We start from the raw sequence: 23,781 nt of genomic DNA, 5'->3' as shown, positions 1-23,781 counted from the left end.
GTCAGCAAAGCCCGAAGCTCCGCATCCCCCACCCACACCCCGCACAGCCGGAGGGGCCGAGGCTGCGCTCACGCGATCCTCACATCGCCTCCACTCCCCCATCTCTGGCCATTGGGGTTCCCAGCAGGACACGGAGCATCACACAGAGCCCCGTTCCCGCTGCGAACTTTCTGGGGCTCCCATCGCAATTTTAAAGCCTGCAATGGACAAAACCATCCCCGTAGGACAGATAAGCAGCTGGTGAGAGTCACCGCATGGGGACGTGGGTAGAAATCCCCGACCCCGGGGAACGAGCAGAACTCTTAAGCTCCGCAGAGCCGCTGCGACCCCCCGACGCTGTCCGGTACTTATTTATCCCCAGCCCCGGTACATGACATCTCTCTGCTGAGCAGCAGCAGAAAACCCATCACAGCCTCTCCTGAAAGCAGAGCCTGAAAACCGGCACCTCATCTGCATATTCATAAGAACCTGATAAATTAATCATGATGGCAGAAGCGCTCGGGCTGGCAGGGAGGTGACAGGAAGGCTGCACCCCGACAGCCATAACCCACCTCTGGGCTCCAAACAGTTCCAGCCCTCCATAACCCACACCCTGGAGCGATGCTGAGCTCAGTGTGGTACCCGAAGTCCAGGACAGCCTCTGCTCAACCCCAAAGGACCCACAGCCCAAAGCCAGGTGCCCCCATCACACCACCCCAGCTCAGATAGGGACGAATAGAAGCACATTTGGGGATGTGCACGTGTGAGCAGATGTCCGAGCGATGCTGTGGGTAGAGAACAGCAGCAGAGCTCTAGGGGCTGTGCAGTCCAGAGAGCAACTCCTGCGAGCTGCGTTTGGTGCTTTGGGTTTGGGCCCAGTGCAGGTAATTAGCATCTGAGTGGTAATTACTCACATTTGGCCTTCCTATGCCCTGCTCATGGAGCTGATGGTTAAGATGCTGCTTGAGTGAAACCCACCTCGGGAAGTTAATGGGGCTGCATTGCAACCAAAGGCACCATCCGATAGAAGACAGCACAGGGAGTGAAAGGCACAGCAGCAACTTCGAGCACAGAACGGCCACTGCCAGCACACAAACACCAAGAGAGCAAAGCAGGAGCAGAACCTCCAAGCATTGACATCTCAGGGGCTGTGATGGCACCGCGCAGATCTACAGCACACAGCAAAACCCACCGGGGGTCTCTGAAACAACAACTCGCTGCCTCACAAACATAGAAACAACACAACCCGGCTGCTCCCCCCCAAAGCAGAGCTCAGAGCCCAGCACACCCTGCTCACCTCTGCTCCCCTCTGAGTGGCTGCACTGCTCGGGTCAACCCAGTCCTTCCTATGGGGACATGAGAGCTTTCATCTCCCCTCTGCCTCCATGCTGAGCAGAAGGAGCAGCCCCACACCTGCAAGGAGCCAGCTCTCAAGTTAGTTCCCATCAGCCCCGCTCTTTATTGGCCCCAGGTGGGGGGAAGCAAACAGCCCTGCTGTGATGGCTGACCAAGCCCAGGGTGTGCTCTGCACAACCCCTGTTTGGTCCATGAATCCTCCCCCAGTTTCATTTGTTTGTTTCTTTCTGCTGTAATCTCACACCAAAGCTGTGGTTTCCCCCTTCTCCTCCCCACACAACAGTTTTTGTACCTGTGAACTGCTGCTCTCTTAACCCATTTCCCCAGGTTTTACAGCATGGAAGTGGGCATTGATGAGAATGGAAAAGCTCTGCGTGGAGGCGGCCGCCTGCTCCCCACACCCCTTATTGCTGAGCTTCCCATTGGAATCATAGAACCATTAAGGCTGGAAAAGACCTTGAGGACCATCCAGCCCAACCACATCCCTCAGCACCACCTCTGCCCTTCGGCACCTCCATGGATGGTGACCCCATCCCTCCCCCATGCGGTTTCATCCTGCACCATCTCTCCCCTTGCCCACCCTGTGCCCCATCCACGCTCCATACCATGTGTATGGGAGATTGGTCATCACAGCCTGAACCTCTGATTGATCAGCTGAGGCAAGTGTGGGGTCAGCTGTGGGAGCACAGGTGAGAGTGATGGAGCTGTGCTCCCGGGAGGGGTGGAGCTCGACTCCATCCCCTCTGAGACCTCATTGAAGGGCTGACTCCCACTGAGGCAGCATCTCTTGGAGATCGCTCACCAGTGAGGACTGCCCCAGCTTCTTCAGCCAAGGCACCACCATTGGTGAGTTTTCCTTTGCTTATTCCTTCTGTTCATTTGCTACCATCTGTATATTAATAACCAATACACCATACTAGACCTTTGCTCCCCCCTCCGCTCGCTCAGGGTCTCCCAGTGGGGTTTTCTCTCCCTGTGCAACACTTGATGACCCTACCCCCAAATTCTCCACGTCAGAGATACCCCAGCAATTATCAGACGCTCCCGAGCTCGCTCCATAAACCCTATAGCTGCGGCTATTAGTATGCATTAACATTTTATTGGTGTTACAGGATGAAACATCCAGTCGTGCAGCTCCAGTGGGCTTGGGGATTTCCAGCATCCTGCAATATGTATCCGCGCAGAGGAAATTAAAATGTGGATGGATCAGCAAGATACAGTCAAATCCTCTACAGTAATTTGGAGAAGACTAAACTCTGCTGCCAGCGGAGCATATTGCAGGCCATCGAACAGGGAGCTGATCAGCTCTGAAACGGCCTCTTTGTAAGTTTGATTCCTTCCTGCAAGGGAGGTTTATCGAAGGGGAGATGTAATGCTGGAGTCGTGTTCCTAAAGGTCTGAATGCAGGGAAAGGCCGAGGCGTTGAGGAACGGCCGCTTCCAGCAATCAGCTCCTCCCCATATCCAATGGGGTGTCCAATAAGGAACACGCTCCGGTATCTTCAGATCAAGTTGGTGTTTCTTTATAGCCACCACGGTGCTCTGTAGCCCTGATAGGACATATTGATGCTCAGGAATGTTGGGCTGGTTTGCTCTTCTGGCTGCAGCACGCTGTGTGCTCCTTTTGTTCTGGATGCTCAGCGGATCCCAGGGCGCAGCCGTAACCCACCCACATTGGGACCCAGATCCAATGCACTGAGCAACAAGGAGCCCGAATTCTGGTGAGGGGTTTGGGTGGCCTTTATTGGTACCATTGCAAGTGGGACCACGGGGAATGACTGGCTCCAGTTTCAGCCACAACTGCACATACACCCGCAGGGAGCGCTCAGTGCTGCCATTCCCAAGCTCAGGCTTTTTATAGCAACCAGGGGAACCCCTCCACAGTCCCAAAGGCCTCTCCTGGCTGCCCAATCCAATGATGCCCCTCAGGGCTCAGCCCTCGCTGGAGCCCATATTGCTGGAGCCAGGTGGGCTCACTCCAGTTCACAGTTTGGCACCGTTTGCACAAGATCAGTCCCCAGGACACCCACAAGTCAATGAGAAAGGTGCTCAGTGCTGAAGGTGAAGCCATGTTAATTAGGACAAACATCTCTCGGCTATTGGAGCACGGAACGGCTGCCAGAAGCCCTGTTAGATTCTACATCAGGGCCAGGAAAGTCCTTCTGGAAGCAACAACGAGACACCCATGACCCGTTCCATTGCAGAAGGCTCCAACCAACACGTCGGCTCGGGTTTGGATGAGAAGTGAATACAGCAGCGATGCCACAACACAGCTCTGGTTTTTATTCCTACCACCAACACGTGAGGCCGCTTCTCTCAACTCGTACTTCATTTATTACTGGCTGTCAGGAGCATTTCTAAAAGGGGGCTGCAAAGACGGAGGCGGGGAAGGCTGCTGGTGACCTGCAGAACACAAAGCAGCAGCAAAGAGCAGCCCTTGAGCCCAGGCACCGTAGCCCAACACGGCCCAGCTCTGAGAAGTGCATTGAAAATCCCAGCTTGCTCAATGGGGCTCAATGAGCTCCGTCTGCTGTGCTCACCATCCGAAATGAATGCAAAGGTGTTCGACCCCAGATGACGTTCCCCACTCCCATCCGTGCACACTCACACAGCCAGAAGATAAGAAACCTCAGCAGAGCTATGGCAGCTCCCACCTCTCCCGAGGAGTTCCAGGTATCATTTGCTACAGACGTCCAACAAAGCTGCTGAGTTAAAGTGATGCTGGAAGTGCTGAGTCAGCACCTACGGCAGGACAGGAAAAACATCTGAAGGTAAAAGGGTTCCAGTTCTCAGCCTCAGAAACGTGGCTCAAACAGCCTTTGGTCATGAGAGTCTCTGATCTTCAAGAGGAATTTAGTGGCACATCACCCAGGTGCCAAACCCCGGCCGGGAGGGAGGGGCAGATGGAACACAGTGGTTGTTAAATAAAGCCATCAAACACAGCGTAACACAGAAAGAAAGAGGCTAACAGGGGTCCACAGGCAGCCTGGATGTGCTTGCTTCATGCAGGTCAACAGCCAGTCAGCTTTGGTGCAAGCATGCGACCAACAACCAGGTGAGTGGCTTCACAAAGCATCCTCCCAATGCCACAGAGAGGGAACAAACCCCACGCAGGAGAAACCAACACAGGCACTGGTGCAAAACACAGAGACTTTAATTAAAACCACAATGCTGGGGGGGGGGGGGGGTGGGAGGGAGGAGAGCTGCTCCGGCCCTGGGTGCTGCTGATGGCGGAGCTGTGGGAGGGGAGCTGAGCCCTGAGAGCCCTTGTGCTCATTGCTGGGAGCCAGAGGAAGGCAAGCAGCCGAATGCCAGACTACAGAGATACATCTCACACGGTGTATGATGAGAATGAGCTGCTCCAAGTCCAGAAAGCCCCAGCAGGACAGAAGCACAGATACAGGCAAGCAAGAGCTACCCCGTGAGCCTCTTCCCACCTCCTCGGTGGGTCCCAACCTGGGGCCACCATCCTTGCAGAGCAGCTGCAGGGGAAGGAAGCATCTCCCCACCCCTTTTTTGGTGCTGCATTTCACATTCTGGGTGTCCCTCCCGGTACGTAGGGTGTGGATGTCATTTCCACCCATCCTTTTACATGGAAGCCCCATTTCCATAGTTAGTACTGGGAGAGCTGCGTCCCCAGCCCTTGGGTAGGTTTGGGAAGCCACAGGCTTTAGCTCAGCCCTCACCAGGCAGATGCCATGCAGCCAAGTTACAGCGTGGTGACACTTGCCAGAAGCCACACGGCAAGGAGAGGGGATGCAGGAGGAGAAGCCTGAGGTCTGCTCCAGGTGCTGGCTCCCACCCTGCTCCACCAGCAATGGGCTCCCGGCAAGCACAGGGCTGCAGCCCTATTCCCACTTGTAAAGCCAAGATGACAAACACATCTCATTAACATCAGAACAAGACTCGAGTGTTTCATTATTTAAAACGCACATCTATAGTTGGCTGAAGCAGCTCAGATCCATGCCCTGTCCCACCCAGCTCAGGACGGTGGCAGAAAGCTCTGCTTTAGCTCTGCAGCCACCTGCTCTTTGCTGCCTCTTATTTAGCAGTGCACCAGCAAAAGGCAAGCAACCAGAGAAGGGACACAGCTGCCTCCAGCCCCAGCCATAGCTAACCCCCTGCCATAGCTAACCCCCTGCCATACCCAGCCTGGGAACCCTAAGATCTCCCCTCCCCAGGTTTATAGGCCACCTCAGCCAAGACACAAGGACACAAAGCTCCAGGTATTTCTGCCCTCTGAGTGATGCTGGTGCTGACTGGGACCATGGTTCCATTCATTCCCCCACCTCCAAGCTGCTGCTGGCACTGGAAGTGCGGTCCTGCTGGCTGGGATGCACAACAGCACCAGCAGGAAAGGATAGAGGGAAGAGAGCTTTCTCCAGTTTAAACCTGCTGTCCTGGGCTATTTATGCTTTTTGTTTCCAGCACAGTGCATGTTAAGCTGCATGCTTACCCCCATGCTGCCTTTGCTCCGGAGATGCTTCTCTAAAAGAACCAGGGATCATGCTGCTGTATGGGGAAATCCATTGCCATGAGGCTGTCGTCATAATTTATGACCAAGCAGTAGCAACCATGGCCACCTCGTCCCATTGAGGCCAGCTCAGGCCCCAGGCAGCAAAGCACAGAGGAGAGCAGAGAGGGCAGGTTGGACCCAGGCGATCCCTAAGCAGCAAGGCATGTGTGTGTGAACGTGTGATGCTTTGTGCCCATGAACTACAGAGGGCAGGGAGCCTGAGCAGTCCTTGCACAGCCATTCCCACAGAGCGAGGGCTCTCATCTCTAAAACCAGCTCAGACCTCACAGCCTTCTCGCTTCACACGAGGGGTGGTGTTGTGAAAGGAAGACCCAGGGAACCTTGCAGAAAAGATGGTGGAAGGAGGGAGGTGGCTTTCCTTATTCAGGATAAGGGAGAGGCGGTACCCCAGGCTCCCTGCAGTTCCCTTTTCCCATATAAGAACCCCCCCCCCGAAAGCAAAGGTGCCCTGCCTACAGACATGTGCAGGTTCACACCTCACCCACTGCAATGGTTTCCAAACCAAACAGCAACAGGAAACTTCAATGACATTCCAAAAGGGAAATTGCTGTTAGCAGTGCCCAGCGCATACACACGTGCCTTCCTCCCCTCCACACCCCCTTCCTCCTGGGAAGGAAAGCAGAGGGTTTTGCTGCCAGGCAGCCCCTGCTGAACCCCCTTCACACACCCAGATCCGCACACGGCAGCGGAGCAGTGAGCGCAGCCTCTCAGTCACTTGTGAGACATCCTCGTGGCAGGGACTTGCAGGAGGAGCTGCTCAGTTCCCATCTCCTGTGCAAGGCCGAGTGCTTCGGGTCTGCGGTTGCCGATGAGGATGTGCAGGAATGGATGGGCTGTGGAACGGGTGAGGTGATGAGAAGGGAGTGAGGGGAGGAGGAAGAGTGCTGCCACGCTGCACCTCCGCTGCTTCGGCTCCTCCCGTGGCCTCCTTAGGACGTCACAGGCTGGATGGGGAGCAGGCTGCCGAACTTAAAGTGCTGGATCACAGGGAACTTCTCCAAGCACTGCAGGAGGGGAAACAAAGAGGGGTGAGTTCAGCGGATGTCCCCACTGCCCGCAGGCAGCCAGAGCTGCGCCCGACCCCGGCTGTGAGAGGCAATGAGCTCAGGGCTGCCAGCTCAGCTGTGTGCTTGTGTGGGGATCGGTCCCACATCCCTCACCCCACATTGCCAGCAGGCTCTTCAGTAATACCTCATATCCCCATCCCCTTCCTTTTAGCCAGACTCCTTTTGCTTGATGAAATTCAGGCTGGGAGCATGAGCAGAAGAGGCGTGTTTATGTCAGCAGCTTTCTCTCTCACCACCTTCTCATCGCTCTAACTGATCCCTTTGAAGAGCTTCACCCTACAAACCCTTAGAGAACTGCAGAAACCCCCAGGGAAAAAGCTCTTCTCCTCTCCAGGACAGTGCCCACGCTCCAGCTATGAGCACCATCCTGCAGCCACAAGGCACTGCCCACACTGCACTGCAGATTATTCTCAAGCCTTCAATAAACGAGCACTAGCAATTTTGCTGCCACAGTTTAAGATGCGATCCTACACCCAAAGAGCCTTCACTCCTGGAATCTCCACTCCCATCAGAGAGTAATGATAGGAGCAAGGATCACAGATCAATCTCACACACCCCCAGCAAGGCAGCTCAGCTCAGAGCCGCTTTCTCCAGCTAAGATGGGCTCAGTGCTGGAAAAGGAACATCCCTTCTGTTCACCTCCCTGCCAGAGCAGGAAGAGCAGTGACTGCGGTCATTGACCACATCCAAGGTTACCAAAACTTGCCTGTCAGAGCAGCTCCGAGCTTTATTCTTTGAGTCATTACAGATTCAGACTGCCCCAAACTCACGCAGAGCATGGAATGGATTCACATCCAAACAAACCTCAGCAGCATGCGTGCATCAACTCAATAGCTGCATCTACACTAATATCAGCCACGCTACCTGGGGCTGTGCTGACCAGAAAGGCTGCAGACCTCCTCAGATCCTCCCCATTTAACACACCAGCAGCACAAGAAGAGATGAGCAGAGAAACTTCTCGCTCTATCAGGACTAAGACAATTTCTCTGGGTTATTAAAGGCTCCAGGAAACAGGACACTCCTGTGTCACCTGCGGGTGAAAGTGATGCAGCCAGTGTTAGCTGGGCAGAGGGGACGAGCTCATTCTCTTCTTCCTGTCATCCCAACTGTGCCGAAGTCCTGGCTTGAGACTCAACTGGGGAGTAGATTCTCGCATCACATCCAACCTTTAAAGATGGAACTGGGACTAGATTAGTTACAATGGAAAGTATTTCCCATCTGACTGCAGTGGAGAAGGAAAGGTCAGGAGACTCAAAAGCAGGCTCAGGGGAAAAACATCAAGGCTGCTGCTTTAACCACACTCTATTCTGTCGACTTCTTCACTTGCCTTTGAAGGAGAGAATAAGAAAAGCCCTTGCACTTCCAAGCTAGCACTTCTGCACCTATTATATTTATATTATAAATAGACACATCTGAGATTTCATAAATACATGGAGCAGAAGATCCATCGCCTTGAATGTACTCTGTCCACAGAGCCTGTAACAAGCATCCTAAAGTGCACGGATCCAGGCAAGAGCACATGGATGTGCTTGAGCTTTGTGTTGGTTGTTTGAAGTCATCGAGCCATCCCATAGAGGGGACAGAGAAGAGCCAAAGCATTCATGGTGCATTTTAAACAAAGCAGACCTGGGAACTGCTGCAATTCTGCCAAGCAAGAGTGGGTTGTGAGGGAGCATCTGATTTTTGCTGGTCTGCTCCAAGCAACCGAGACTTTTGCCTTGCTGCCTCTGCACGAAAGCAGTCAGCACTGAGCACAAGCAGCCACACTGCTGGTTGAAGACTCCATCCTGGATTTCATCTGATCTAATTATAGCGTGTGATCTGAGGGGGAAGATGCAGTAGGAAGAAGTGGGTGAGGAGGAAATCTTGCTCTCACATTAACCAGCTGGACAAAAAAACATTATAAACCTAAACCTTCCCTCTTCCCACCCCAAGCACTGTCACAGGTCTTCATCGAGCTCGAGGCAAACAGCTTCTGCAACACTACATGGGGCTGTTGGCTCACTTATCTTCTGCTAATGTTGGCAGTACCTAATTAGAGAACGACAGCAAAGGTGAGGGCAGTGCAGCTGGGGACAGCCAGCAGACACTAATTCTATGATTCTAAGGTGATGTCCACGCTCACCCTTCTTCACCAGCTGGGCAAGAACTGGCTGAGCCAGCAGTGGGGTGGGAGGCTCCCCTAAACAGATACCAGGAATCAGTAGGAACTCACCAGTAAGTTTCTCCATCCAAGTGAATGTAGGCACTGTGCAGTGCCAAGGGAAAACACTGCTGCGTGAGGACCGTACACTTAAGATCTACAAATGTTCTTGGAGCAAGAAGCTAAATTTGAAGTCACAAATCAGCTCAGTTCACTCAATGTCTTCCACACCTCAGCCTAAATCTGTGCTCTGTTACTCTTCTCTGCAGCTTCTGCATTATCCCCCCAACACAGTCACATCTCCAGGTGTTTCTAGAAACCCACCAGCATCAGGTTCAGCATTTCCACAGGGAATATCATCTGCTAATTAACACAAAAAAGACCTAGAAAAAGTCATGGCCTGTCCCATGCCCTGATGGATTCCCAGAGTTGTATTGTCCACAGAAGGCCAGGTAAAACTGCCAGCACGCAGTGACCCCAAAACACCAGTGAATGAGCCCATGCACTGTGGGCACATCCCTTCCAAGCTCCAGAAGGAACCAACCAAGCAGTAACAAGGCACGCTGGGTACTGGTGGGGGCACACAAACAGCACAGGACACCATGGGGTGCCTGGGGAATACCCAAAGGAGAGGGAAGATCAAAGGCAGTGCTGTGGAGAAGGCAACAGCCCTTCAGTGGTGCTCTCAGGACTGGGGGCTCCCCTGAAGCCCTTTTCTCTCACACCTGAGCCTCCAGTTCAGGGTTCCTTGGAAGGCAGTGCTTCCGTGATGGAGCTCTGAGCCGGGGCAGATCCAGAGGGGCAGCACAGAGACACCCCTTGGGGGTCGACCCCCAGCCCTGCTCTCCTGGAAGCTGGGAGGAAAGCTGAGCTGGGGGCGGAAGGAGCCAGCGGGCCTGGGAGTGACACCTCGCAGATTAGAGAGGTATGTGGCCTGGAACCTAAACACAGGATGTGAAGCAGAGGAAGGGCTGGGGGAGGGAGTGAGCCAAGTTCGGCACAGTTAACCCCTTTGTGCGCTACAGCTGCCCGCCCAGCTTTTGCCCCACATCCCAGCAACAAACAGGAGCATGGTTGGCTTGAGCAAAGACCACAGGGTGCAGGAATAACTCCTTCAAGCCCTACCCAAGGACTGATGCACCTCCCACAGTGGGCAGCTGTGGAATCTGTTGCTCCGGCAGGGCCAGCACAGTGCTGGCCTTCCCAGCAAGAGATGCTGCCTCTCAGCCAGTTCCCACAGAAGGCCCAGATGTGGCAGTTCCTGTCCTGCTTCCCCAAGCTTAGGGTTAACTCGAGCAGGAAGGAGATAAGAGATGGCCCAAACTGCCCAGTTCTCTGGGTTAAGGTGTGCCAGGAAAGCTGCAGACCCCATGGAGAACCACCAAGCCCTGCTGGAGGCTGTGCACAGCTTCACTGGTCTGGTGCACTATGTGGACAGGACTCACGGCCAGCAGAGATGGGTAGAGGGCATTCAACCTGCTTTGGTGCTCCTGAAATGTGGAACGGGGGTTTAAACTGGGTGTCCTGCAGCTGGGAAAACAGCAGTGTGGGAATCAGAAGGATGAGTGTGTCACTGTATTGGTCCCAACTTGGGGACCTGAGACTTGTACTATGGAAAGACAACAAATGGCAAAAGGCGAGTCTGGAAGAAGGGCTGTTTTGGGACTGGTTTGGGGGCAAACACTGTGCAGGCAGAAGCCTTCTTCTGGTCTGCAGCACCTTCTTCTGAGCCACACAGCAAGGAGCACAGCTGGCTGTGATAGAGCCCTGCACCAACAGGCACGAGGTGCAGGCAGCAAAGAGTTGATCCACAGTGAAGCAGACACAAGGACCTGTGTGACCACTAGGAAAGCATGAGCCAGCCTCCATCTGCTCACCCATGGCACTCACCTCTGCCTTATACATACGGATGAGGCCCTGGTTGACCTTAGACCAGGAGGGTACGGCACTGATGTTCCAGAGCTGGTTGGAATGCTCAGCAAAGGGGCCTGTCTTCATCTGAAAGAGACCGGAGAGCAGGGCTGAGGAGCAGGGCCATGCAGGAGCTGTGCACCAGCAGTGACTCACACTCACCAAGCTAACATTCCCACCAGCCCTGTGAGCCACACACCAGCCACCCCACCGTGCTGTCCCTCCCTCCTGCTGCAGCCACAGCACATGAAGCCATGGTGCTCCATCTCCCCACCTCCCTGACGAAATTAAGCCTTTTCCTGCTCCACTTCTCTAAGCAAACCTTCCCATGCACACCTCCCTGTTAATGGCTTCGTTACAGAACCCCATGTAAGTCCTATTCTCCCTCCAAGTAGAGCTTGGCTTAATGCTGTTCCTATTCTACCCAGAAACCTCCCTGTTCAGCACTGCTGGGCTTTCCAAGAAAATGACTCATTCCCCATTCAGATAATCAACAAGCAGCACAGACAACCACTGCTGCCTTCCCTGCATGCAGAGGGCAGTGCAGGTCAGCAGCAGCCCCATGCCCACACCTGGGAGAGGAAGGGACCCACTGAAGCCCCACTCCAAACAGGCTCCAGAGCTGCAGCTTGCTTGCTTGCAGCACACACCTCAGGGTGTTTCTTTTTTGTTTAAGCACTCTGGTATTCCTCCTCCCAGGAAGAGGGGTGTGGAGGAGGGAGGGCAAGGGGGAAGCTGCAATCAGGGATGGTTGCACGCAGATTCCCTTGGTAGCTCTCTCTCCTCTTCTCCATGAACAAAAACAGACCCTGAGGGAGAGGAAGAAATACAACACAGCCTCTCTGAGCGAGCAAAGTTCCCATGACATCAGAAACCACAAGGCCGAAGCTCAAGCTCGAAAGGAGCACGGGGAGAGAGGAATCTCTTGGACTCTTGCTTTCGGCTCCAACAACCAACTCTTCCCTCCATGCACACACATGCCTGGCATGAGGGTGGGAAAACAGCCTCCAAACACAGCGCTCTAAAAGGAAGCGAGGCTGCTCGATTCGCTTTGTGAAACTGCTGCTGCCCTTCTGCAAGGTCTGCATGGCATCAGCTGGCAGTAAAAAAAAGAGGAGGGGAAAAAAAACATTACCTGGAGAACAACGTGCTTCAAACAGGCTGACCTCGGGCTGCAGCTGTTTTGCACAGACCTGTCCCCATTCCCCTCTATGGCTCTCATGAGCAGGGAAATGAGTGATGAGCCACCGAGCCATCCCTGCTTCCCTCCGCCGTGCATGTTTCCCTTGCAGATACAAGATGAAACGTGCAGATAGACAAAGCACAACATCACTTGACAGAGACAGCATGCCATCAGGCAGGAGGATTTGGCACCGGCGGGCACCACACTACAGGCTGCACGTGGCAGGGGAGCAGGGAGCACGCGCGTGGCTGAGCCCTGTGTGCTGGGCAGCTCAGTGGGCACAGAGCTTCCCCCGGTGAGGTTGATTTGCTGACATGAATTTTGATGCCAAACCTTCCTCCAGCATTGCCATCCTTCGTATGGGTACAGCTTGCAGCAGCCCTCACATGCGTGCTTTGCTTTTCTCCCCATTCCTGAGCTGCAGCGGACTATTGGGGGCAGCCAGCTCAGCCAGCTGGCCCCACAATCCAACCCTGCTGCAACCATGGCCCACCGGACCCTGTATGCCCAGCAAGGGGAGGCATGGCTATTGTTTCAAACTGAGGCGGAGGGGAGAAAGGGGATGAGGGAGAAAATGAGCTCATTCCACCCACAAAGGGAGAAGAGGGAGAGAAACAGAGCAAGCTGGGGGGGAGCGAGAGCAGCAGCGAGCATGCTGCAGTCCCGCAGTGACCCCAGGGGAACGGAGTGAGTCAGAGCAGCCATATTGAGCAGGAAATTACTCACAGACGCTGCGTTCCTGCCTCTCAGTTCCCAAGAGAATCAGCCTTTTGTAAATGGTTCCTCTGTCAGTAACTGGGGGAGGGGGACGGCTGAAGCTGTGCTTTCCTGTCAGCTCCTTCCCTTCCAGCCGAAACCCGAGCCCTCCCTTCCCAAACCTCCAAATTTAGAAGCCAGATTGAAGATGAAATTCTTGCTGCCTGCCCTGGGCTCTTAAAGCAACACGGCCCTGGCCGCCTCGCACCTCCGCACGTCTCCTGCAGGAAGGTGCCCAGGGGAGGCAATGCCTCCAGCAGCCTTTGGTTTCAGCAGGGTCAAGAGCTGGCAGCCTCTGCTCTGGGTTTTGTCCCATGCTGTGCAAGGGCAGCATCTTTTTTTGCAGTCCCCAGAATCCTTCCTCACATTTAGAGCACAGGAGCAGGCAGGATCCTACCACGGCTGCAGCACTGGTGGCTCCATCACACGCTGGGATGGTCCCAAACCAACCTCACACCCTTGGGCATCTCCCAGCAGCCTGCCTTAGCAGAACAAGGTGACAGCAGGGACAGCTCAAGCTCCAGCCACCTCCATAAGCCTCCTGTTCAAGGACTAAGCATTAAAAACACCCCTCAGGTTAGCCAACAACAGGCCAGCTTGCATAAGGCTTGCTGCCATATCCATGTGCAGCGGGGTGGCACTGCAGGGCGGAGTGGGTTCAAACTGGACATCATCTCCCTGTTACTTTAAGAGCCTGAGGTTTAAATATACACGTGGCAAACACCACCACAGCGTACATTCACATCCTGAAACGTCACCCAGGGGCTGAGAAAAAAAAGTATCTGCTCAAGAGAATATTTTGTTGGTTGAAAGGAAACAACGCAGCCTGGTCACAGCTTGCTGGAACAAAACCTGTTCTCAGGTCGGTAAAACCTACCAGAGCCACTATAGGAACTGCTGTAGTGTTTGTTATTTGCTCTGTACCTTTATGGGAGAGCAGTTTCCAGATGAACAGCTCCGAAGGAAATCGTGTCATTCATTGATTAAAATCATTAATCCCTCCGTACCTTTTTTCCCCCCCTTCTATTTTTGTTTTGTTGTTGATTCTGGAGAGGAAGCAGCACTCAGGGCTGCCCCAGCCCCCCCTAGCGGCAGGAACAAACTTTCTGGGCATTTGAAAGGGAAAAAAAATCCTATTTTAAAAAGCAAAATCTTTACCAAAAAAAAAGGAAAAAAAGAAAGGAAAAACCAAAACAAAAGAGGATCAGTGCTTGCACAAAAATGGCTTGCAAATATTACACGTTTGCTAACTCAGGTTGTGGCAATCTCTCAGTGGCTCACACCAGAGAGGAGGCTTCCCTGCCACAAGGTGGCACTGAGGAACTCGATAGAAAAACTCCATGATTCTGAGTAAGCTTGCGAAAAAGAAATCACTTATTGGAAATGCCTACAGAAGAGGCACCTTTCTGTAGGCAAAAGTGGAGGGAGCTGAAGCTGTGTGGTGCACACATAGAGAACTGCGCACTTGCATTTTAACAGGCTAGTGCTCCGTCTGGATAGCACAGATGAAGAAAACAAAATGCATCTTTGCTCCCACTTCCCATGAGGATGAAGCAGGAACGGATTTCCTGTCCTCAGCTCAGTCTCTCCACCATCCACAGCACGATTTAACTCCACAATGAAGGTTAAATCCTGCGAGGCACTGAGCACCAACAAACCCTGCTGGATTCAGCACGACTTGATGCTGCACCTCCTGGGGTTTGGGCCAAAGGCTCCTAAGAACATTTCCTACATGAAAGGCTGGCTTCACGCTCCGTAACCTCCCTTCTCATCTAATTACTAAATGAGAGAAGCAAGGAGAGGGAAAAGCAAACAGAACAAAGGGGCAGAACCACAGTCTGTCCTTCAAAATTAATCCCATCAACCCCTCCTTGCCACAGACAGGAAATACACCACCACAACAGAGCATGTGGTTCTCACTGCCCCTGCCCAGACCATGCAGCAAGGTGGACAGTAAAAGCATGAACAGCTGAGGGAAACCATCAACTCCTTCGTGCTGATGGTTGGCAACACACTGAGTATCAGCAATCCCTGCCCATGGGCCCTACAGAACTCGAGCAGAAAAGTACTGCTGATAGTGCCCCTGGTAACAGCTGGGCTAACCTCAGCACTGTCCCTCCTCCAGACTGTTCATGCATTAAATGGAGAATCTGCTCAGATCTGGTGAAGATCAAACTGCACAGAGGTATGAGTCTGACCTAAGCAAAGGGAGGCCCAAGCAGCACCCAAGGACTGGAGGGAAGCCAAGCTGTTCTGCAGCTCCCACTTCATCTTTCTAGTATGCTTGCTAGCACCAGCCTCCTCCACCCAAGTTCCTACCGACTGATCCAGAAGGCCATTTGTTTGCTCTTGTTACAGCTCCCTTCACCAGTAATCCACAGCCCATCTTCCCTTAGCACACTTTCCCCTCAATATTCCAGTTTCAACTCATTCAAGGAGAGCACCTCAGATGCAATAGTGGTTCTTCTGCACAGCTCCATTACAGCAAACAAAGGAGGAAGAGAAAACCAGAGCGAGAGCTAACTACCAAGTATGAGCAGAACATCCCTGTGGGAAAAACCTCACCTCTGTAATGAAGAGGATGCACTCCAGGAACATGAAGTCCTTATGGTTTTCATTTACCACCTTCTCATCAACAAAGTGTCGAGGCTCCAGATTTGGATGGTCTGAAAAGAGTAGAAGACAACAGAAAGTAACCAAAGACAATAGAAAGTAACCTGCATGACATCCCTGTCTGAGACCAAATTCAGTCGGGATTTGTCCCATCCCTCTTTCACCAGAACTTTTCAGAAATCAGCACAGAGCTGCTGCCTTCCACCTCATCTCCAGCACCTTAACAGTGAAACTGGTAAACTCCCCAGGGCAGAAAACATGTACTCTAGTGCCAAAACCAGGACTCTCCTCTCAAAAAGCTTGCAGCCATTGCAACGAAGACAGATGTACTGTACGTGGAAGCTTTCCACCTCCTGGACTAAGCAACTAGCTTTATTGGGAAACCTGAGAAAAAAAATGCAAGCCTCAAGCAAACCCTGCTGCTGTATTACACACAAATCTGACACATTTGAATTTAAAAGTCAGTCTCAAGCTCCATTATCTTTGCAACCTAGACAGACAGGGCAGAGGGCAGGCTGGGACACGAGTAGATTTTTATTAGTACCTATCAGCTGGGAACTGCCCCATATGAAAGGTAGAAACTGGAAGTCATCCAAGCCCCAGACGCCCTGGCTGCCAGCAGGTTCCATCCTGTAGGTCTTCTGAAGTTTTCGCATCACTTCTAGGTACCTGAGACAAAAGAGAGGAAAGAGTTCAGACAAGGCTGCCTTCTGGACTCCAGACACAAGATCCAGATCTCTCTCCCTTCACACGGGAGATCCAAACAGACCATCCACTCTTGGAGGGCCCCACACTCACTTCTGAACCCAGATCAGGTTTAACAGCTGAATAAGCAAAAACTGGTCTTGGGACAGAGCAAATGGCCCAAGTTAACAGAAGTAAAACAATGAGCTCCCAGGTCAAGGCCCATTTTGATTAAGTTGCAATCAGTGAACCTCTCTCCAAGCAAGTTTTCCAAACTTTTGTAACCAGGTAGAAAATTAAAGTACCATTGAAGGAGATCATTTTCATGCCAGCGATGCAACTTGCATTAGATCTTTGGACTCCACATGCCCAGTCTGGTGGTTTTACCACTACCAACTCTACCTCCTGGGCTGGAAACACATCTTGAGGAGCAGTAGAGGCCTGCCAGCTTCACAAATCATGTTTTTTAATGCCTGAAGAGATGTAACACCTGACCAGATATTCCCATCCATCGCAAATTACAGAACTTCATCCAAATACCCTTCAATATCAATAACACTCCAGAAAAGGCACACAGCCTCTAATAGAGGATGCTCTATTAAAAAGCACATCTGCTTCCTAAATGTCTTCACTTTTCTCACTCTGCCCTTCTTGTGTAGGCTAACAAGTCCTTCAGCACTCATGTTCTCTAGCTATGCAGAGAAGGCCCTTGTTTCACGCAGCTCAAATCCCAGGCAGAGGATCTCCTTATAGTTTCTCACTTCCAGATGGATGTGGATGAGTGGAAGGAAAAGGCCACAATCAGATCAACCTACAGGAGGAGTACAATGTACAGAACAGGTGGGAGTGTCTCACACATCTCAGACAGCTGGAAGGCTCCATGTCCGGGATCTGCCCTCGAGTGGCCCAATGTTTCCAGCCCTTCTCCTGCTGGTATCTCACCTGTTAAATACTTTAAAGACAATGGCCATCTGGTCATCCACTCTGAGAACACCAATTTTGCAGAGACAGCAGAGAAATGCTGCAAACGCAGCTTCATGTCCTAGAATGAAAAGAAATGACATGTGACATGGGTGTTTCTGGTCCTGAAAACAAACTTACAGCGAACACAACAGCTCTTCAAAATATCAAAGCAGCCACATTCCCACAGAAAAAGCCCCGGCCAGCTGTCCCTAATGTGCTGCCTTATCCTATTATGACAGAAGCTGACAATGTCCCATCCCCACGCAGCACCAACCCAAAGCACACCTTCCAGATATTCATAAGGTGATTATTAACTTTTCCCTCCAAGTTCTTGAGGAAACACAGCTCCAAGTGGAGGTGCTAGGAGCAAGGCAGGGCCTTCCCAGGAGCTCAGCACAGCAGGGGATGTGGAACACTGCAGAGTTGTCTGCTCAGAGGATATGAAAGAACCTCACATCTGCAAGTAAACAGATTTCCTCCCACTTAAAAATATCCGTGTCGGAAGGATGCGGATCCCATGATGCTGGCAGGAACAGACTGTCCCAGAAGGTACTGGGATCTCTGGCTGACCCTCTGCAGCTTGGTCCTCCAGCTAACAGTGGGGAAAAGAAACAAGCAGCAAAATCAGAGCTGTATCTTTTTGTGGAAGGAACCACAGAACAAGGAAAAGATCAACAGCTCCATATAGTAAAGATGCGCAGCTTCCAACGTAGGAACAAAGTACACGTTCCAGTCACTCTCAGCTAGAACACGGGACACTTGCTTGGGACACACAGGAGGGGAGCAAAGGCTGAAAATTCCTTCCCTGAGCTGACAAAACCCATGCCTGTGGGTCCCTTTCCAAAGGCAACATCTCCCCCTGGTGCCAGTGAGCAGCAGCTTTCCTAGCAAGCACTGCTCAACTTCCAGCTCTTCATCCTTTACCCAAGTCCTCCTCCTCTTCCTCTCCCTGCCCAAATCTGAAGTCATCTTTCCTTGTACCCACAGTGTCCTGCTCTCCTGCCCTCTGGTTAGCACGCCCGTCCTCCATACAGAGGAGCAGAACATGCGGTAACCACATGGTTTCAAATGAAAGACCGCATTTAGGTCTAACTGAAGCCAGTGTGGTTACTCCAGTCTGCAATTCAGAATCTTCACAGGTACAAAATAATTCAGTGTTCAGATTTTAAAGCCCTCCCCTAAGCAGCAGCAGCAGCTCCAAAGAGCACCAGACCCTGAGACCCTTCCTGCTGTCTATGACCTTGCTCCCCAGTCTACTTCCAAGGAATTACATTTTATTTCTCTAAGTTGCCTGTTGTGGATCAGCTGTGCAATATTGCTATATGCAATAAAGCTACTCCTATAGTTCATCCCAGAATGGCTTGCAAAGCTCAATTCACGTTTCCTTGGATGAGACACATAAAGGGTGTCACAACCCACAGTGAACGTTGGGGTAAGGAAGAAAGTGTTTGTACCAAACTGACACAAAGAAAAGCCATTAAACATATTTAAATACAGCACCAGGCTCCAAAGGGTCACTACTCAAAGGAGACCGGTCTCAGCCACTGCGTGTGCTCAGGTACCTGTGCCATAATCAATGCGGGTAGAGTTCCCCACAGACTCTTTCAGGTACACGGCCACTTCTGGTGCAGCATCAGCCAAATGTTTAGGGATCACTGCTGCCACCAAGTTTTCTGCTTCCTGGAAGACACAAAAGACTCCCCCAAGTGAGTGCACATCTGTCACAGTCCCCAAGGGCAAGACAATGCTCATACACTGATGCAGAGGGGGAAGCTACAATGGTGCATGGTGTGCTTCTACATATGTAAGAGCTGGCATGACAGAGGAAAGAATTTGCCTGTTCTAGAAGCAGAGAAATGGAATCATTCTGGGAGAGCTCATCCTAACACTTATCCAGGTCACACATGTCCTACAGAGGGGAAAAAAAAGAAAGATGCATCAGCTCAGTTACCCACTGGCTCACCCACAGGACCAAAGCATTAACAGAGGAGCAGACCACCTGCAAAAGGACATTCCTGCTTGGACACCGTGCCACATTCAGAGCTTGGTGCAGGCACGTACTCTGAGCTGAACAACATCAAGCAGTTTCACAACCTTCCTCTGATCTTCTCTGTAATCTGCTTGCTAACAGTTACAAAGCAAAGGTCTTCCTTAGTCTTGAAGGACCCCAAAGGCTGATTCAGGACTTGGAAACCAATCAAAGAGCATTTACATGGACCATATGGTCTTGTAAGGGGTGAAGACAGCAACAAATCAGGAAAAAGTGATATATATCAAGAGAAGGATCCTTCCCAGCTGATCTGCACAGCTCCTTTATAGACTGCTCACCTGCCACACAATGATGGAATCATCCTGTTATCCCTGCTGAACATGCTGCCCTTCCATAGGAGCTGCACTTAACATTGTACATGGAAGACAAGCTCACCTGGTCTAGTTTGGCGTACCAAGTCCTGAAGGCTTTGTTCCCAAAGCGAGAAGGTTGATCCACTGGTGGGGTTTCATCGATCCATCTGTCAAGGGTGTTCAGAAGAGCCACCAGCTTTTCAATTGGCTACAGAAAGAAGGAAAACGAGGGGTCACAGTGACACAAAACAGAGCGATCCCCCAGGCTCCCACATCTCTGCCCTGGCTTGGAATTGCTGAAGCCCACACTGCCCTTCCCAAGGGTGGTAAGCAGGAATGGGATGTGCCAACTCTCCCCAAAATGCAGAAGGGCCAGGCAATCCTCCTTCCCTCAGATCAGCCCAGTACAAAGCCCAGCCTGAGGCAGTCTCTCCAGTCACCCACGCAGCCTTTCATCAGCTGCAACAGAACCATGCTCCAAAACCTCAGGGAGAAGAGCTAAAGCAAGCTCCTAGCTGTAGGACATGCAGGACTGAGTAGCAGGGAAGTGCCACATGATTCAGGGATCTCCAACAAAACTCAGTCTCTGCATCTTTAGGGTCCTGCGTGCCCCACACAGCACGCATCATACAGTCTCACCAGTCACTGGCTGCAAGATCTTGTAGGTGAACTTCCCTTCTCAAGGCCTCCAATCCTGTCCTGGAGCATCCCAGGAGCCAAGATGTGAAGAGAGGGTGTTTGTATTTGTACAGCATCCAGCACAACAGAACCAAATCTCAATTCAGCATTCTTACAGTAACCACAATGCACCAAATTTGCACCACCCAGTGCACGCTATACCTTGCAAAAATGCATAGGCAAAATGCAGTCCATCCCAAGGATGAGACAGCCTGCCTTGTCCACCAGCAGTCTCATCAGAGCAAGGATGAGAAGCTCTGGGTTCTAAGGAAACAATGCTAATAAGAGACAAAGACAACAGCAAGGGAAAAGAGCTGATTTCTTGCATCCAGTGCTGGAAGGAATAAGCGAGGAAAATGTGCAGGACTTAGGAGAGAGTGAGTGGAGAAGGCACACCAGCAGCCAAAAAGGAAAAGAAGCAAGATCCAGAGAACCACAGGCAACACAGCATGGTGTCTCAAGCACCACAGGCCACGATTTAAGAAGCTTCAAGCAGTTTTATTAGGAGGCTCTGCTGACAACCCATAGAGCCTGCCAGAGGGTCTGGGATTCTCCTTGACCAAATACAAGCAGCCAGAGAGCCATCAGATGCCACAGCAGCTGGTCAGGCCCTGGGCAGTGTAGGCTCCTCTGTCTCAAGAGGAGATTCCTCCTTCAAGGGACAAAGAGGACAGCAGAAGCGGCGGCTGGTTTGACTTTGCTGGAGGCATCGACCGTGTGAAGCCGGCTGGTCTCCTGGGCTGTGGTTCAATTCTTCCCACTGCCTGCCGGGAGGATGAAGAAAGAGCCGAGACCAGCAAGTTTCCAGCCCTTGAAGTGCCACTTGAAGGGGGTGGGGAAGAGAGATAGGCACCGCCAAGCTGGTCAGCAATCCCCGTCCCCTCTGATCCCAGGAGAAACAGCCTCTCAACAGCACAATCCCCCCCCTCTGGCAGCACTCCTTGGAGCTGAGGACATGGTGGGATCAGAGACTGGGGACAGAGATCAGGAAGGACAAGGATCCACTTATTTCACAGGACTTCAGCACTTGGCTGATGAGCGAGGCCAGGGGCTGAGAGGGAGGGCAACACTTCACCTGAGCACACCAGGAACGCAGAGGACAAAAGCACAAGCGTGCCAAGGGACAGACCAAAGCATCACAGCCCTCTTTGCTGGATGCAAGAAATTGCATCCCAAAATGCTGCAGAAACTCAGCACCTCCCCACTGCAATGGGTCGGGTTTGGACTCAGCTCCAGCCCTTCCTGGCGACTGCATTCACCTCCAATTAAGCAACAGCATCCTCAGCACTGGGTTGCATTAAATAATTAAATCATGCTGGTGATTTATCCGCCGGCACCAGCAGCTCATTACGAGCAGCTCCCGTATCTCAAACCCCCTCTCAGAGAACACTTGGAGCTGCCTGGATAAATGGTTGCTGAGGACGGGTTCCTTCCCCCTCCCCAGATCTGCCCGCGGGCCTCAGGGAGCACAGAGTCCAACCTCCCCTTCCCCACTCACTTGCTTTAAAAGGATTAAAAAGCGCAGCCCCTCCGAAGGCGGGTGAGCAGGACCCAGCTGCCGGCTCAGCCGTGCCAATAAATAATTAAAGAGATGCGGCTCGGTTTGGGCTCAGGGCCCTTTGAAAAGGGGTTATTAAAAGCAGCAGCTCCCATTGTCCTGCAGAGGAAACTTGTGCAGCCAGAGCTGACCCCAGCAGGGGGAGGGAGGGGAGCAGTAGGGCTTACGGGAACACAACCATCAGCACCACTGCAGCCCTGTTTTGCCTGGCTGGGTTTTTAAGCTCTATTTTTGCTTTACCTTTCCAGTGATCAAAGCAAGGACAGCCACCGCACCCCCCCCCTTGCTCTCTTTGCTCTTCCTGTTGTGCTGATTTCGCATCGCCTTGACCCTGAGTCGGCCGCCGGCCCCAAAGGAGAGCTGCAGAGCCTCGTGCAGAACAGAGACCTGTCAGCATCACTCCAAGCAGGGGCAGGAGGAGGTGCTGCAAAGGCATCAGAGCAGCCATGGCTACCCGCAGGGAGCAAGCCTGATCCTGGGGGCAACTCACAGCCTACCAGAGCGGGGAGCTGCTGAAACTGGGGCATTTGCTGCTTCCCTTCATAGAACAGAGCAAGCCATGAGGCCAGCTGGCTTCCTCCAGTACTGCTGGGCAGTGGGCTGCTTAAAGGGAAGGTCTGCCTCTCACACAGCCAACCTCTCCCTTGCTGCACTGCTGCTCTGAGCAAAGTCAGCTCTGAAACCCTCTGCAGCCCAGATCCCTGCATGAGAATTACTCCCTGCAGGAGAAGGCAGGTCACAGCCTGCTGATGTCACACAGCCCCTGCTAGATACAACGCCACAGCTCTGTGCAGCCACCCAGCTACTGCTGCTCATCAGATGTCTCCAGCTAAACTCTGGATTTCTCAGCAGGAAAGGAGCAAGCTCAGCCAATCTCAGAAGGGGCTCAGCCCCCAAAGGACCAGGCTCTTGCTCCAGCAGACAGTTTTCTACCGACACACACCACTACAGAACCTATTAAGCTGTCTCTTTCAAAGCAGAACAGACCACGCTTGCAAAGCAATACAGTAAGTCACAGAGAGGACACGCATTCAGCAGAAAGAATTCCAGGAGGTCATTGCCAAAGGAAGGCATCTCCAGCATTTGATCAGGGAGGAAGATGGGACAGCACAAAAGCACATCAGCAGCAGGTACGGGTAAAAGAGAAGAAAGCAGAGCAGAGATGCAAGCAGAGGCCACAAGGGGCTGAGCCTTTAAAAGCAAAGATAAGCAGTTTGATCTACAAACAAACCCGCATGAACAGGCATCCTCATCAACAAGGCAACCCAGGGGATGCTCCACCTGTGCCTCCAGTCACGGGTTATTGCTCTCCCCCACGCGAGGGGAATAGGACGTGTTCCCTGCCACATCCCCAGCAGCCAGGATCACATCTCTTGTTTATTGCCTGTACTGGGGCTGTGGGTGGATCAGTTCACTCCAAGAGGGACCTGCTGCACAGACACAGCCCGACCCAGGGGGTGGAAGAAGAGGGATTTTTTTGCTCCTTCCTTTTGTTCATTTTTAATGCTTTGTTTCCCTAGAACTGCTCTATGAATGAGCAAGATTATGACAAAGGCAAAACTCAAAGGTGAAACACAAACAGTGGAAAGCAAGAGTGGCATTTGACGGCACATTCTACCGAATTAAAGGGACAAAGGGTGGACACAAAGCCTGTTAGAGAGGCATTCATTATCCCTGATCCCCCCCATGAAGTACAAGCAAAGTTTCTCATTCACACATCGGCTCCTTGAAGGGAAGGCTGGACTTTACATGCCTGTTCCAGACATAAATGGCTAGGTTAAAGAGCGTTGTAGGCTGCCTTCCCACACAAGAATGAATCTATAAACACACAGGCCCTGTCTGTTTGCCATTCCACCTAGATCCTCTAGCCAGGCTGTTCTCAGCTGTCCTGCATAGCTGTGATAAGCTTAAACAGTAAAAAGATACCAAAGAATCTCCTCATTCCAACACGGAACAAGGGAGGAGAATTCAGCATGCAACATGGAAGCACAGCCAGCGGACAGCACATGTT

At 52.2% G+C, this 23,781-nt stretch overlaps 1 protein-coding gene across 1 annotated transcript in view; it reads right to left on the bottom strand.

The window, feature by feature from the left end:
* Positions 1-4,467: 4,467 nt before the first annotated feature.
* Positions 4,468-23,781, bottom strand: part of PTPA (protein phosphatase 2 phosphatase activator) — a 22,931-nt gene continuing 3,617 nt past the window's right edge. Inside the window, exons 4-10 of the mRNA XM_072353087.1 lie at positions 19,617-19,742; positions 18,754-18,871; positions 17,171-17,270; positions 16,089-16,213; positions 15,497-15,597; positions 10,972-11,079; positions 4,468-6,875 (exon numbers count right to left, since the gene is read on the bottom strand). Of these exons, the coding sequence (XP_072209188.1) occupies positions 6,801-6,875; positions 10,972-11,079; positions 15,497-15,597; positions 16,089-16,213; positions 17,171-17,270; positions 18,754-18,871; positions 19,617-19,742 (753 nt within the window). The 3' untranslated portion in view covers positions 4,468-6,800. The remainder of the gene's footprint in view (positions 6,876-10,971; positions 11,080-15,496; positions 15,598-16,088; positions 16,214-17,170; positions 17,271-18,753; positions 18,872-19,616; positions 19,743-23,781) is intronic.

This window comes from Excalfactoria chinensis, chromosome 18, assembly GCF_039878825.1.
Source record: "Excalfactoria chinensis isolate bCotChi1 chromosome 18, bCotChi1.hap2, whole genome shotgun sequence".
NCBI classification, from domain to species: Eukaryota; Metazoa; Chordata; class Aves; order Galliformes; family Phasianidae; genus Excalfactoria; species Excalfactoria chinensis.
Note: the sequence above shows the minus strand (reverse complement) of the source record. Positions and strands in the feature narration are given on the sequence as shown.